The sequence below is a fragment of the Rhamphochromis longiceps genome, linkage group LG7 (assembly GCF_057381845.1).
Source record: "Rhamphochromis longiceps isolate RC_006_pf linkage group LG7, R_longiceps_female_GT1.1, whole genome shotgun sequence".
In the NCBI taxonomy this organism is placed as follows: Eukaryota; Metazoa; Chordata; class Actinopteri; order Cichliformes; family Cichlidae; genus Rhamphochromis; species Rhamphochromis longiceps.
The window spans coordinates 32,933,493-32,949,944 of NC_140563.1; the positions used below are offsets into that span (position 1 = coordinate 32,933,493).

Consider the following 16,452-nt stretch of genomic DNA (forward strand, 5'->3'; position numbering starts at 1 on the left):
GGAAGCCGACGGGTAAAGAGATCGGTTGTTATCGGATTACGTCGTTGAAGAGAAATTGTTCAAGCCATGTTTCCGAAGTAACAAAGACGCGACTGGATTGCAGCCATTCAAAGATCAAATATAACGTCCCAGAACACTCCAGCTCACAGGTTAGTCTGCTCCAAGCATTTACACAAAGGTCAGTCTGCTGTTGTAGTTAATACGTCATTTTCATAACATAATTGGTGATATAGGTTACAAGCAAGTCTGGCGCTGAACAGAAATTGTCGCGCTATGCTCCTTTGTTTATTGTGCATAAATAGTGAATTGTCCTGACACAATATTGCGTTTCGCTTCTGTTATTATGGTACATTGACAAAAACATATACTTTTATTCACAGGATAAAACAGTTGTTTTGTATCACTAATTGCCCAGTACGATTACAGCATACAATATTATTGTCACTGCTACATTTCTGTAATGAACCAGAAATTATTTCCACTACTAATTAATTACCATTGAGCTCAAAGGTCCTATTAATAAACGGTTAACGAATGTGTATTTATGACGACGATTTGTGAGACTGGTAAACTTATGATACGTACGATGGTCTTTACTTTCTACACGGTGCATTTCAAGGTCCTGTACCCATCCGGCGGTAAACTGTACCTGGGCTTGTTGCAGTGACCGGAAGTTACTAAACTTCACGAGTGTATGCACTCACTCACAAGAACCGTATAATTATAAATATGCATATAAATATGCTACAATGAGATAGCTGACTTCATCTAACTAGCAAATGTTGTCCAGGCTACGTTGGTGATGCAGTTTTTTTTTAATGTATATGATATTTTTGTCATGCGATTTTAAAGCTGGTGTTGTGCCAAAAAGTGATTGTCTGCCAAAAACTGATTTCCAGTGTTTCTGTGTATTTTTTATGTGTAATATCTTTACGTATGTTCGTAAATAGACTTCGGTGAACAGGGGATACAAAGGGGTTACATAAAGAATTAAAAAATTATCTGTTTTTTAAGTATCTTTACAACTTGTACTTACATTATAACCAATCCGGTCCTTTATCCCCACTTAAAATATTTTTACAGAACTATTGTAATATTTGCTGCCATTTCTGCTGTGCTCTTGGCCAACTTACTCTTACAAAATACATTTTTAATGTTAATGAGATTTTTTTTTACTGCATAAATAAAGGTTATATAAAAGTCGCTGCCAAAAACTGATTGCGGCTTGTATCTTGCTACACGAATGTTGTTTGTGGCTCAAGATGACTTTATGTCATCCATAAGGGATGCATTTGACATATGTTTAACATATTATAGCCCAACAAGTTACTTATAGCACTTTAAATATGAGCAATCGCTTTTTGGCAAATACCGGAAATCAGTTTTTGGCAGACAATCACTTTTTGGCACAACACCGGTCCTACAACCGCATCCAAGAATAACATGCAGCTTATCTCAGAACTGTCGGTGAAAATTATTCTTGGAGCTAGGTTTAATTGAGCTGCATTTTAAAGAGGTGCAATTTCACAATTTGTGTATATTTTCTAAGTTCACTATTTTGTCATGTGTTGAGAAAAACACAGATTTAAAAATTACATGGTCTAATATTTACATTTAGCATAACTGCAACATACTTTTTTCTTTTTTTTTTTTTTTTTTTTAAAGACTCGAAAGGACTTGAAATTCAAAATTTCAGACTTGTGACTTGACTCGGACTTTTACACCAGTGACTTGAGACTCGACTCTGACTTGCCTGACATTACTTGAGACTTGACTTGAGACTTGAGGATAAAGACTTGAGACTTACTTGAGACTTGCAAAACAATGACTTGGTCCCACCTCTGCCAAAAACATCCTGACCAAAATGTGAAGAACAGCCAGGCAGTCAATGAAGACTATAAACACTCTGGTTATACCAGAGGCCACCTCGCCCCCAGTGGTCACCAACAGACAGAAGAAGACAAAGAGGCTACATTCACCCTGACAAATATTGCTCCTCAAATGGAAAAGTTCAATAATGGCCCCTGGAGTCTACAGGAAGAGAAGATGTTAGAAAGGTTTAATGTCTGCATGCCAAAAATGTATGTTATCACTGGAGTCATGCCTTATGAGAAAGATGAACCCAAGATCAATAACAGGGTGACTGTTCCTGAGTACTTTTGGACTGCTTACTGCTGCCCAACGTTCAGTGCCACAGCTAATCACAAGTGCTGCAGTACAGACGGAATCATGGAAAAAAATACCAATGATGGCTATGCTGTCAGGAAGATGTCCCTGAAAACCTGAGAACAACTTGAAACAAAGTGTAAAGATGCCTGAAATTAGTCTCTTTAAAAATAAATGTAAGGAGGACGTCTTTTTCTCATTTGGCTGAACAAAAATCAAATACTTGCCACTGAAATGTGTTAAGATGAATCCCAATAAATGAAATGAAATTCAGTTGTCAATTGTAATGTTTTTATCTTTAAGTTAAAACCGATTACATTTTAGAAACATAACAAGAAATTTTCATCATTAACCCGAACACTATTTGTGCACACAAACGAGAAACTAAAATTACATGTCTGAGTCTGACATCGAGTTTCACCAACATCGCACAGCTGAGTTCATAAAAACTTGGCTTTGTTCTGGCAGGGCTGTATTAAATAATCCATTTCTAAATGGGTGCCTATTTCCTTTATTTTCACATAGTATAATATTTTATCATATTTTTCATATTATATTCATACTCAACAAATTTTCAAAAGGATAATTTAATGAGATGATGATACTTACATCCATAGATGTCTAAAGGTCATTCCTGTTCAGGAATGAATATAATCTACAACCTGGCTGGCTGTTTGAGGCACGCAGACACAAATAAGTAACTGCTAATCACATCACTGTGCCTGTATGCTTTATTGTTAGCTTTACTGCTCTAACCTTAGTGTACAACACAAAGAAACAATAAAGAGACCTGAAACAGAAAAATGTAGAAACTATTAAACAGAAACTGTCAGCATGAAAAGTCTGATGTAAAGAAGAAAAAACCTGAAAGACTGAGATTATGCATTACACCAGAGTTTTAAAAAATGTGAAATTGAAAATAAGATGTTGTAAGATTGTTCATCAGCTATGAACTGACAAAGCTCTTTTTATGTCTTTATTTCCTTCATGTTGAAATAATCTAAATATTCTACTGTGAAACAGAAGCACTAAACATTTAACATTATGTTGAGTGAAGGATCTTTGTGCAATGAAAAAGCAGTCGAAGATTATTAATGATTGTTAAGCACATGTGTAAGTGTTGGTCACACATGTTCCCATGGGATCCTAAGTGGCCAAAAGAACTGATTCATTAAAATGGGCACAAAACAGATCATTTAAAAGTCTCTTGAACCAATTTCTTTTAATCTTTCTTCAAGAAAGGAACAGAACAACAGCAAAAGCTCAGTCCCCCCCAGTGTTTCAGTCTCGACATGGGGACAGCAAGGAGTGACTGGTCAGTTGACCTGAGAGACCTTTGTGGAGTGTATCGGTGTAGAAGGTGTGACAGGTAAGAAGGAGCCAGGCCATTTAAAACTTTAAAAGCAAACTAACATTTTGAAATGAATTCTAAAGAATGTATTTATCCATCTTGGTAATTATGTTCCTAGCAGAATAAAAATACAGCAGATGCACACACTCATTAAACTCAAAGTGATCTGTGTTAGCATTTAAACAGGGCTATTCATGAATGATGGTGTTGCATTTTGTGTTATACACCAGGTTTGAAGTGGTTTGAAGACCATCACAGATTACAAGGGGAAACGGCGTCAGATTGAGGGAGGTAACTGCTTCTCTACCTGATGGAGCTGAACACCTTCTTCACATCACATCCTTACTCCCTGCTTCACTTGATCCGCTCCAGTTTGCCTACATGCCAAACAGATGTACAGACGATGCAATAGAAATTGCACTTCACACTCCCCTCTGCCACCTTGACCAGAAAAACACATATGTGCGGATGCTGTTCATAGACTATAGCTCCGCCTTCAGCACCATCATATCATCCAGAATGAAACTCCGTGATCTGAACATCAGCTCCTCCCTGTGCAGCTGGATCCTGGACTTCCTGACAGACAGACCTCAGGTGGTTAGGATCAGCAGCATCACCTCATCCACACTCACACTCAGCACAGGCGGCCCCCAGGGATGTGTGCTCAGCCCTGTTCACCCATGACTGTAAAGCAACACACAGCTCCAACACCATCATTACATTTGCAGATGACACCACCACCATCAGCTGCATTGTGATGGAGATGTGATAGCATACAGGGCAGAGGTGAGAACCCTGACATCATGGTGCTGCGATAACAACCTGCTGCGATAACAACCTGCTGCTTAACGTCAGCAAAAACAAGGAGCTCATCGTGGATTACAAGAGACTGCAGATAGGAGGCCGCACCCCCATCCACATCGATGGAGCAGAGGTGGAGAGAGTCAGCTGCTTCAGATTCCTGGGCATCAACATCAGCGACCATCTGCGTTGGTCACACAAAAGCAGCAAGACAGCAGCTCTTCGTCTTGCGGCGCCTGAGAAGATTCAGCATGAACTCCAGAATACTTACAAACTTCCACCGATGCACCATTAAAAGTATTCTTACTGGCTGCATCACAACCAGGTATGGCAGATGTAACGCTCTGGACCGCAAAGCTTTGCACAGGGTGGTGAGATCACACCCCCTGTGAGATCCTAGGGCATCACCAGGACTGAACTGCCAGCCGTGCAGGATCAATATGGACAGCACTAGCAGACACAGAGACAGTTTCTACTCACAAGCCATCAGGCTTTGGAACTGTTTACATTCTATACACACCATTACACACTCACTACAACTACTGGACTCTACACACTGCCACTTTAAATCACTTTAAATCCTCACTGCACAGGTTTTTGCACAACTGTAAAACCCCCCGAAAAAAACGAAACTGTAAATATTAAACAATTGTCTTAAATTCTCTTAATATTTAATACTTTATGATTTTATTATTATTATTGTTATCTTCTTTAATATAACTGCATACTTCTACATGTTCATGTAAAGCTGAGGAGCACGAGTTTCATTACGGGTAAATGTGGCTACACTGTTTATCTGTACATGACAATAAAACTTTACTGCATTGGCAGTGTTCCTAGTTTGGATTCTCATGACATCACTAAGAAACACAGAATTATGATGCTGGTTACTATTTAACAATAGTGGATTTTTTTTCTCACATTAAAGCTCCTTAGTTTCTCAATTACTGCTTCATATAAAAAAGATTTTATTTAAAAATGCCTTTCAAGACACCCAAGGACACTTAATAATGGAGTACAGAGAACAATAATTTAAAAAACACGATAAAATAAACAATCGGTTCACAGTGAATATGCAGCATTGAACAGATGGGTTTTGAGTTGAGATTTAAACTGGGGGAGAGAACCAGTGTTTCTTATATCTGGCGGTAGAGAGTTCCCCAGCCTGGGAGCAGAGCAACTGAAAGCTCTGCTTCCCATGGTGCTGAGGCCAAAACAAGGCACAACAAGTTGGATAGAAGAAGAGGCTCGAAGTGAGCGGGCAGAAGAGGCAGTGCTTAACAGGTCAGGAGGAGCAAGCTTATAAAGGGCCTTGAAGAGGTGAACAGACAGACCTCAGGTGGTTAGAATGGGCAGCATCACCTCATTCACACTCACACTCAGTACAGCTGAACAGAAGAAGCTTGTATACTGTTTGGAATTTCACAGGGAGCCAGTGAAGTCCCTGAAGAAGAGGGGTGCAAAAAAGAAAATGTCTTTTTGTGTTTTTGCAAAGCGCCCAGAGCTGCAATGAAAGTTAAATGCCAAATGAAATCCAGTCAAGGTCAGGGAAATACACCTTTTACACAGTCCAGATGTGATCCACTGCACCGACAGGCCACCACTTTCTTCATGGTTACAACCTTAACACAACAGTTTCTCCTCTGTGGGAGCGAGCACGTTTCAACGTTTCGTCATACCGGTTGTTGGTGCTTTATAGTCCGTTATTGTCCTTAGTCCCCGCCACAGGCTCCTAGAGTCACTCTGTTGGAGTTGTGACTCTAGTTTCCTCCCGTAGCGCTGCTTCGCCTCTTTCACCGCCCTCCGCACGTTATATGACGCGGCTTTGTACGGGTCCATGTCCCCCGTCGTGAGTCCCATGTTGTAGGCAGCGGTGCGGGATCTCAGAGCGTCGCGGATGGTTTTATCCACCCACGGCTTCTGGTTGGGAAACGTTGTGATAGTCTTTGTCTCCACGGTATCATCCGCTAGTTTCCCGATGAATCCCACAACCGCTTCCGTAAACACGTTGACATCATCATCGGAGCTGTTTCTGAACATGCCCCAGTCTGCGTCATCGAGTGCGTCCTGTAACGCGGCCACCGATTGATCCGTCCAGCGCGCGACCTTCCTCTGAACCGGAACTTCCTATTTCAGCCTTTGTTTGTATTTTGGCATGAGGAAGATGGCGGCGTGATCAGATTTGCCAAGCGGAGGGCGGGATTGTGCCTTGTAGCCGTCCTTGACCGTAGTGTAGCAGTGGTCCAGTGTCCTTTCACCTCTGGTGGGGCAGGTGATGTGTTGATAAAAGTTCGGCGCTGCGCGTTTGAGGTTGGCGCTATTAAAGTCCCCCGTCACAATAAGCGCAGCGTCCCGGTGTTGTGTCTGGTGCTGTGTGAGTGCCTCATGCAGCGCGCATAAGGCGGTGACCGTGTCCGCTTGTGGCGGAATATAAACGGCACTTACAATGACCGATGTAAATTCCCGGGGTAGATAAAAAGGACGACACATGATGGACAGTAGTTCCAGATTTGGTGTGCAGGAGCGTGTGAGAGGAACAACGTTCGCACTGTTGCACCAGTTGTTGTTCACCATTAAACACACGCCGCCTCCCCTTGACTTCCCCCGAGTCCCGTGTCCTGTCCATGCGGTGGACCGAGAAGAACTCGGCCGGCTGGATGGCGTGGTCCGGCACCGCTGGGTTCAGCCATGTCTCGGTGAAGCAGAGGAGATTGTCCCGAATGTCTCTCTGGAACTTTATCCTGGCCCTGAGGTCGTCAAGCTTGTTCTCCAGTGACTGGACGTTGGCGAGCAGGATGCTAGGCAGAGGTGTGCGGTGTGCACGAGCTCTCAGCCTGTTCCTGACGCCGGAAACATTGGAAATCAATTTTTGGCAGACAATCACTTTTTGGCACAACACCGGCTCGCTTCCCTCTAGGCCGCCGCCGCTTCCCTTTGTTCTCCCTCAAGATCTCACTCGGCCAGCTCGGATCCGGAGTTAAAAACTTCGAATTGTGAGTACATTGTAAACCAATAGAAACAAGAGTGTCACTGTCATACCTAATGTACCCGATGGTGATGATTTTGCCGATTTAGAAACGCTGAAAACTAACTTAAAAAACAAAGACAAAGAAAAAGTGGTCGGAGCAGTCGTGACGGCAGCCGACCTCACCGGCGCCATCTTAGTGTGAAATATAAGAATATTCTACAGAATGGTAATATTTATCACTTATATTGCTTTTAGTCTCTTGAAAAGAGACCCTGAAATAATCTGTTTGTTTGTTTGTTTGTTTGTTTGTTTATAACAGCAACCAAGAAAAGGGCAGAGCAAAAAAAACCAGGTGGTGGTCCTGCACCCCCTCGTCAACAAGTTGGTTAAGTAAATAATACCCTCTCGGGAAAATCGATATCTCTCTATGAGCACACTGTCGCGCTGAGCTAAAGGATCCTGTCTATCCCGCAATATACGCTGAATTCTGAGGACTCTCCTTATCAATCTTGCACCTTCCGCAATGGGTGGCTCGCGTATACGGACAGGACATGGCTGCGACAGACTTCCCACTTCCACCTTCGCTTTTATAGCCGTGGTCTCTCATCTTGATTACACGAAGTAATTTACAATTACTACTCTGAAATATGAATTACATCTGTAATAATCACATGGAATAGAATGATTAATAGTACATTTCCCTTTTTTTAGGAAATGACCTGTATGTATCTGTATGGAATCAATAAAGGGATCAAGTGCTGCATTATCTTTAGTTACATTGATGTTATTTATTTATGGTGAAACAGTGGTGGAATATCGCTGTTGCTTTCGTATAAATGAAGCGGACATACCTGCGTGGCCGCGATCTAATCCTGTTTACATAAAGTAAACCTGCTCCCGAGCAGGTTTACGCTTACGGCTCTGTTGCTATGACAGCAAGTCCCGGATGAGCTTCGGAGAACCGAACGATCCAGGATCACGCGAAATCGTCAACAATCAAATCCAGCTAACTTACTTAGCGAGGTACGAAGAACGGGCCCCAGAGCAGGAGAAATGAAGTGCAGAAAACAAAGCTTGAAGAAAAAATGAAAAATATTTAACAGTGCCAAAGAGAAAGGAGGAGAGAGACGGAGTTAATGAGACAAACAAAAGTCTCCCGAAAGCTAAAAAGGGGAAATATGACCAGTGTATGTAGCGCTTGGCTTCACTGTGACTACATGCACTTTAAATCTTTTCAGTTACAGACTAAAAATACAATATCAATAAAGTTATTCTTTTTTTTGTGTAATCTACATTTCTTTTTTCTTTTCTTTCCATCCATTCGCTTCCGCTTATCCTTTTTCAGGGTCGCGGGGGGCGCTGGAGCCTATCCCAGCTGTCATAGGGCGAAAGGCGGGGTACACCCTGGACAGGTCGCCAGTCTGTCGCAGGGCTAACACATAGGGACAGACAACCATTCACACTCACATTCACACCTAGTGGCAATTTGGATTATCCAATTAACCTATCCCCACAAGCTGCATGTCTTTGGACGGTGGGAGGAAGCCGGAGTACCCAGAGAGAACCCACGCAAACACGGGGAGAACATGCAAACTCCACACAGAAAGACCCCGGCCTGATGGTGGAATTGAACTCAGGAGCTTCTTGCTGTGAGGCAACAGTGCTAACCACCGTGCCACCGTGCTGCCCCTTTTTTTCTTTTCTTTAATGTTCATAAAGCTACAATGTTTTGCAGAGATGTACTTATAATAACAATTTGATATTTGTTCTGAATGTTTTCTTTTTCCTGTTCATTTAAAGTTACTTTTATGATCATTTTCCGGTAGAAATTAACTTATCTTTCACCACAAGAGGGCATAATTTCACCAGTGAGCATGTTGTGATGTCTGGTTTAAAATGAGGTTGCACCATCTTGTAGTACAAAGTGCTATTAGAAAAAAGCACTGCTCAGCAATACTACAATATTTCTGTTGATATCTTCAACATGATCCACAGACGTTTAGGACAGGAAATGAGAGCATTGATGTGTATGTCAGTTTAATGTTGCAGCCAGAGATGACTGAAGTAAGTTGTGCTGTGTAGTTTTATCCACAGTAACACAACCAGGGGACACAATAATTCAGATAATACAGGAATTTAACTCCATCCCAGGACACCTGGACTGGCTTTATGTGTTGTTCAGGTCCGTCACCATACCAGATTTTCTTGACATGATGAAAAGAATTCACTTTAATTAAATTACTGGATTTTTTTTTATGGATATTAAGGCCGAAACTTGTTCACTGTGTTTACAGATTAAAGCAGTGTGGCTCATGGATTCAGGCTGATGCAGAAATTCATCTCTGTTTAATCAAAATGAAGATCAATCAAGATACCGACATTTCGTAATTAGTTCCTTTAAAAGGAAGTAATTACCAAGTTACTCTAAATATGTTACGAATTATCTCCACTACATAAAAACATACTTGAGAATATCTACAATTTTTTGTTATTCATTAAATCTTTGTTGTTTAAAACTATTTTGGAGCCGTGGGAGCGGCCATGTTTTTCCCACACAATGAATTCTGGGACAATGACATGTATTGGTTGTCATAGGGGCTTTCATTCAGCTAGCCTGTTTTTTATAGTGTAGCAACGGTATTAATTAACTTGCCTAGTGACCTGGTTATGACTTGGTAGACCAGCACTATACCAGAGAACATCTGGATTAAGACATACGACTTCAAGGTTTTGGTGCACTGTGTTGCATGGAGAATCTGTAAAAATAACAATATCGTAATTTCACTGTATAATAAAAATTCGAATTCTATTAATGTACTTATTGTGCGGTTATGCGATACCATGGATAGATGCTGCCATAAAATTGAGCTCTTTACAACAAACGCTCTCAGTAGCCGCATAGACACCGGTAGTTTTCCCTCACTCTCGCGTCCTCGTGTGACGGACTGTTTTCATCTTCATCTAAAATAAGTACTGGTTGATTATTTTCATCCTCGCTCTCGGTTTGCTCTGGTTCAAACTGGAAAGGTTGAACGGAAGCCATTTCCAGGGCGCTGCTAACTGTGAACTCGATGCGGTGCAACCGTATGACGTCACTACCCAGAGTGCATTGAGAAGTAAATAACAATGGTGACCTACTGGTAATTGGTTTTATATAAAATGTGCTTGAAAGGAAAACATTTTGCCGTATTTTAATACCACATATATATTATTAAAAGTACAGTGCATATTTTAGCGCAAACATGTCTTAACAGCCGGGGTACCTTTTAACATATTTTGATCTCCTTCTTTACGCTCACAAAAAGAGGAGGAGGAACTTTCTAACCTTTTTGCGCCTCCTCGGTACCTTTGTGTTAATTGTGTGCTGTTGCTTTAAGAGACAGACTGGTCTGGATTACTTAAGCTAACTTTTCAGATTTCCAGAGAGACAAACTTTTCCAGTTTGACCTGCTTATTATCCTCGCAGAATAAAGGAATAAAGCTTTCCTGTGTTCTTCCAACCAACGTTGAGTGTTTGAAACGAGTTGGACAGGTGAGCGGACAACGAGCTGAGTTACATTTATCATCCCGAAAATGGCGCAGCGAGAAAACCAGGTGAACCGAGACAAACTCTGCTGCTCGATCTGTTTGGATCTCCTGAAGGATCCGGTGACTATTCCCTGTGGACACAGCTACTGTATGAACTGTGTTAAAATCTACTGGGATGAAGAGGATCAGAAGGAAACCCACAGCTGTCCTCAGTGCAGACAGACCTTCACACCGAGGCCTGCTCTGGTGAGAAACACCGTGATAGCAGATTTAGTGGAGGAAACAAAGAAGACTGGACTCCAAGCTGCTAAAGCTGATCTCTGTCATGCTGAACATGAAGATGTGAGCTGTGATTTCTGCACTGAGACAAAGCTGAAAGCTGTCAAGTCCTGTCTGCAGTGTCTGGTCTCTTACTGTGAGCAGCACCTCCAGCCTCACTATGAATCCTCCACCTTTAAGAAACACAAGCTGGTGGACCCCTCCCAGAAGCTCCAGGAGATCATGTGCCCTCGCCACAATGAGGTGATGAAGATCTTCTGCCGCACTGATCAGCAGTGTATCTGCATTCTTTGCACAATGGATGAACATAAAGGCCACGACACAGTTTCAGCTGCAGCAGAGATGAACGAGAAGCAGAGAGAGCTCAAAGAGAGACAGCAGAACATCGAGAGGAAAATTAAAGAGAAAGAGAAAAGCTTGAAGGTCCTGCAGCAGGAGATCTCTGAGCTGAGGAGGAGAAAAGCTGAGTTGGAGCAGCTCTCTCACACAGAGGACCCCACCCAGTTTCTACACAACTACACCTTGCTGTCACGTCTCAGTGAAGCTCCAGACTCAGCCAGCATCAATATTCATCCTGAGAGCTACACCGAGGATGTGGCAGCAGCTGTGTCAGACACCAGAGAGAAACTGCAGGACAATGTTGAATGGACCATAACTGCTGTTGAAGAAACTAAGGGGGATGTTTCACTGTCAGAGACAGAGCCCAAGACCAGAGCTGAATTCTTAAAATATAAATGTGAAATCACATTTAACCCAAACACAGCACACCAGCATGTTGTGCTTGGGCCTGGCTTAAAAGCAAAATATAGTCATACTCAGACAATCAGGCGCTATGATCACGCCGACAGATTCACTGACTGGCCTCAGGTGTTGAGCAGAGAGATTTTCACAGGACCTTGTTACTGGGAGGTGGAGTGGAGCGGGGACGATGTCTTTATAGCATTAGCTGACAGCAGTGTAAGCAGATCAGGAAGAGAGAGTGCTTTTGGAAACAATAACAGTTCATGGGCATTGGAGTGTTTCAGTGGCGGTTATACATTCAGAAATTCAGGCAGCAGCACTTTCATTAAAGGTCCACAGTCCTCGAGAATTGGAGTGTTCCTGAATCATTTTAATAGTTACACTTATCTGTCCTTCTACAGCGTCTCTGAAAGCACTCGAACCATGACTCTCCTCCACAGAGTCCAGACTAGGTGCCCACTCCTGGTTGGGCTCGGTGTATACGGCGGTAGCGCTGAAATCTGTGAGATTTCAAGTTAAAAATGATAAAAGTCATAAAATCATTATCTTATGCAACAAAAAGTAAAGAAGCTCCATAAACCAAGATACTCACTTGAAGGTAAAATGTCTTTGTTTTATACTTTTTATTATAAGAAGTGGCCTAGGAAAAACAGACAAGTGATTGTTCATCAGTTCATTGTTAGAAGATAGCACAGACATTTTATACAATAAAAACTCAGTTTTTATTGAAATCTTCATTTCTCTAAAGACAATAAATATTATTTTTAAATCTTTTCTTGATTTGTGACAGACTTCTGATATTGTTTGCAATAACTGACTAAATAGAAACTGAAAATTTATCTTTCTGATTGTGTCAAGTTTTTGGGTTTATTTTCACAATTTATTTATCAGAATGTTTATTAAACAAAATAATGATATTTCATTTCAATATTCAATTCATTTCTATATTGTATGTGTAACAGATTTGATTGTAAAACATCTCAAAATTAAAACTTAATGTCATGTGACGCCATAACAGCTTCTTATCTGCTGATGTTTTTATTGGGAATATTTCATCCATGGAGAGTAAGGTAAAGTGCTTCGAAACAGTGTTTTAGTTTAAATAACTTTTATTTGATTGTCTCGTATGGCCAGTGTTTTATTGTCTAGCAAATCGTTAACAAAGGCAGTGTTTCTAAAACATCTAGAAATTTATGAGACGTATTTATCATAAAATCCAGTAAATGAGAGAAAATGACCAGGACCTTTGGAGCGTGTTTTTCTTTCCTACCTGATACAGTGTTTGCTGATTTTACTCAAAATTATTTAGTTTCCAGTTTCAATCAAGTTTTCTCCATTTTTCCAGCGCTGTGCTGGAAACATGCTTCAGAGATTTTGGTCCAGATTGGCATGATGGTGTCACAGAGTTGTTTCAGATTTGTCAGCTGCACAACTCTGATGTGAATCTCCCTTTTACCACATCATAAAGGTCAGAGATCTGGTGCTTGTGGAGTCCATGTGAGTGCAGTCAGTTCATTGCCATGTTTGAGAAACTAGTTTGAGTTTTTTTTGACATGGCGCGTTATCTTGGTGGAAGCAATCATCAAACGGTGGGTGCAGTGTGGCCATACTGGGATGGAGATGGGCAGCAACAATACTCAGGTAGGCTGTGATATTTAAATGATGCTCAGTTCATAAAAAAATGTGCCAAGAAAATATTTCCCACACCATCACCTGCAGCCAGAGCTGTGGATACAAGGCAGGATGGATAATAATAATAATAATGGATTGGATTTATATAGCGCTTTTCAAGGCACCCAAAGCGCTTTACAGTACCACTATTCATTCACTCTCACATTCACACACTGGTGGAGGCAGCTACAGTTGTAGCCACAGCTGCCCTGGGGCAGACTGACAGAAGCAAGGCTGCCATATCGCGCCATCCAGAGGGGCCGATAGGGTAAAGGGTAGGGTAAAGTGCCTTGCCCAAGGTAACAACGACCAGGACAAAGAGCCCGGGGATCGAACCGGCGACAGATGCACGGTCGCCCCGTGAGCCACGGTTGCCCCGTAGATCACACAGACAAACACTGTGTTGTCCAGAGGGATCCATGCCTTCATCTTGTTTATATCATATTGCTACCCCCAGAAATCTGGACTTGTCAGACCAGGCAACATTCAGCTGTTCAGTTTCAGTGAGCCTGTGTGAACGGTAGTTTCCTGTTCTTAGCTGACAGCATCATTCTCTGCAAATCCTGGAAAACCCTATGAGATCAAATCAGCTCGTCTGGAACCAACAGACATGTTCAAAGTCACTTCAAACACCTTTCATCCCCATTCTGATGCTCGGTTTGAGTTTCAGGAGGCTTCCTTGACTATGTCTAGATGCCTAAATACATTGAGTTGCTGCCATGTGGTAGATATTTGCATTAATGAGCAGCTGATCAGGTGTGCCTAAAAAAGTTGTAGGTGAGTGTACATACACTAGGAAATCATTAACTTATTTACAGATTAAGTTGCATTATTAGCAGGGCTTTAAAAATAAACTGGATAATGCTGAAGTCTGCCAGATTAAATGATATACACAATACACTAAAAATAAATAATAATGTTAAGCAACCAAAACCTTTCATGTATCAAAACATGGAAAGTCAGTCAGTCAGTGTGTTTCTATCCAGTCTCATCGGGCAGTAATATTGTAATCTGTAATGTCTGATTCTGAGCTTTTCCTTTGGAGTTAAAAATCCAAATCAGTGTTTGTCTGTGTGATTTGGATTTATTTATCACTAAAACTGTCCCACACTTAACCAAGAGCTGACACTGGAGGGTGACTGGCCTGAGTTTGGGTGTCACACAGGGGCAAGCAAGTATAGATATTACAATACAAACAGAACTTTTAGAAAGCAATTGACTCGCAGTCCGTTAGACATTAACGTCTCACCAAATTAACAAATACCAGAACTAAGGATCTTTTCTCTATTTTTATTTTATTTTATTTTTTCACATCCACTTTTGAATTGAATTGAAATTTTTATTTCAGTCAACAACAACAACAGATTATAATTTTACATAAAAGTACTCAAACAGTAACCGAAAAAGGAATAGGCTGAAGCCTTATGGCTTATACTTATCCTATCCCTTACCCCCATAGAAATAATCAAATCCTTAACCAAGAAAATAAATAGCATTGATAAATAAGTTGTATAACAGTTTGAAAAGAAATCAATGATAAATCAAGAAATTAAATCAACACAAAAAAAATTTAACAAACCAAATTTCTATAACCTTGTATAATACTAATCTTTAAAATCTTTTAGTTAACTGTTATTTCCTTGTCTCTTACTGCCATGTTGTACCGGAGCAAACACACATCATTCCAGCTTTAGATCAGCATCAGGAACAACAGCGAGCTCCTGCAGTCAGAGGTCGTGGGACGAACACATTTATGTAACTTCATGCTATAAACTCTCATCTTCTTCAGCTTGGCTGCCACAAGCCCAAACAGATTTAGCCTCATTAAAGTAACGACGAAACAACTGTATTGTCTGCAACCATGAATCACAGGTCCTCACAGACTGATGAGTCACTGTATCAAACAAGCACACTCATGTCCTACAACTCCTTGTCTCACAGTGAACCCACTTTTCGTGCCCTGCTCCTGTCACTCGATAAACAGACCTTTTTAAAATTATTTACAATAATTTATAGTAAAATAATATAAATGTCAGACACTGTCCACGACCTAAAGGTTGAAGTCAGGTGTGTTAGTCTGTATTTCACAGAATGATGTAAAATAAGCAATCAGTGAAGTTTGACTTCTTCAACTTTGTCAAACCTCTTATTTTGTCTTTATTTGAAGCAGCTGTATAAAGCCATGATGTCAATGAAGCAGTCATATGCAAGCTGGTATGTTGTATAATGGTGACAGTTTTAGTTCCCACACTGGGTTCACATCTCCAGACTGCAGCAGATTGACGAGATACCAAAAGAGCAGGAAAGCTGAAGAAGAGGTGAGCATCGAACATACCACAGAGAGGTGACACAGTTTAAAAACGGAGTTTACACGATCAACATTTAAATGTATAATGTCAACATCAATGTTTTGTTTTTTGTTTTTTCATGTGTGTGAAAGCTTACAGTCAGGGTTGGTGTGGTTAAGGCTCCTGTTTTCTCTTTTCTTTTCCCTTCAAACCTGAACCACTTCCAGCAGGTGGCAGCACCTCCCTGATCCTGATGCCAAGGAGGCCTCTTCCTGTTAAAAAGGAATTCTTCCTTTTCCTGTTAACATTATAGTCTGAGCATTGGAGGTCTCTTTCTAATAGTTTTGGGGTCTTTGCCATTGAGATGGCAGTTGTTGTTAACTGGTTTGAATGAATTATTCCTCAGCTCTGTATTCCCTTCATACACATGGGTTTAGGTTGAGGCAATCACAATATTCTGCTTGATATTTGAAAGCAGACTAACGAATATAGGAGCTGCATTCAAAGAACTCCACAGCTGCTCAGCCTGTGTGGGGCAGAAGTGTGTGCTGTGAAAGTGGCTTTGTTCTGAAGAAGGGGGGGACTTCAAAATCAGGTTTTGGAAGACAACTTCAGGAAAGGCTGGTGGAGAGGCATTTTATCTCCAACCTTTTTAATAA

General features: G+C 41.2%; 1 protein-coding gene and 1 pseudogene across 1 annotated transcript; both read left to right on the forward strand.

Annotated features, from left to right (window-relative positions):
- Positions 1 to 1,824: 1,824 nt before the first annotated feature.
- Positions 1,825 to 2,374, forward strand: LOC146665682 (endonuclease domain-containing 1 protein-like; annotated as a pseudogene).
- An 8,485-nt stretch (positions 2,375 to 10,859) lies between these two features.
- Positions 10,860 to 12,504, forward strand: LOC146665683 (tripartite motif-containing protein 16-like). Its single transcript, XM_085411187.1, has one exon. It carries the CDS (start codon positions 10,860 to 10,862, stop codon positions 12,351 to 12,353), a length of 1,494 nt encoding a protein of 497 aa, XP_085267313.1. The 3' UTR covers positions 12,354 to 12,504.
- Positions 12,505 to 16,452: the final 3,948 nt, after the last annotated feature.

What these genes read in the sequence shown, in the direction of transcription:
- LOC146665683 (XM_085411187.1), top strand. Translation starts at nt 10,860, where the DNA reads ATGGCGCAGCGAGAAAACCAGGTGAACCGAGACAAACTCTGCTGCTCG.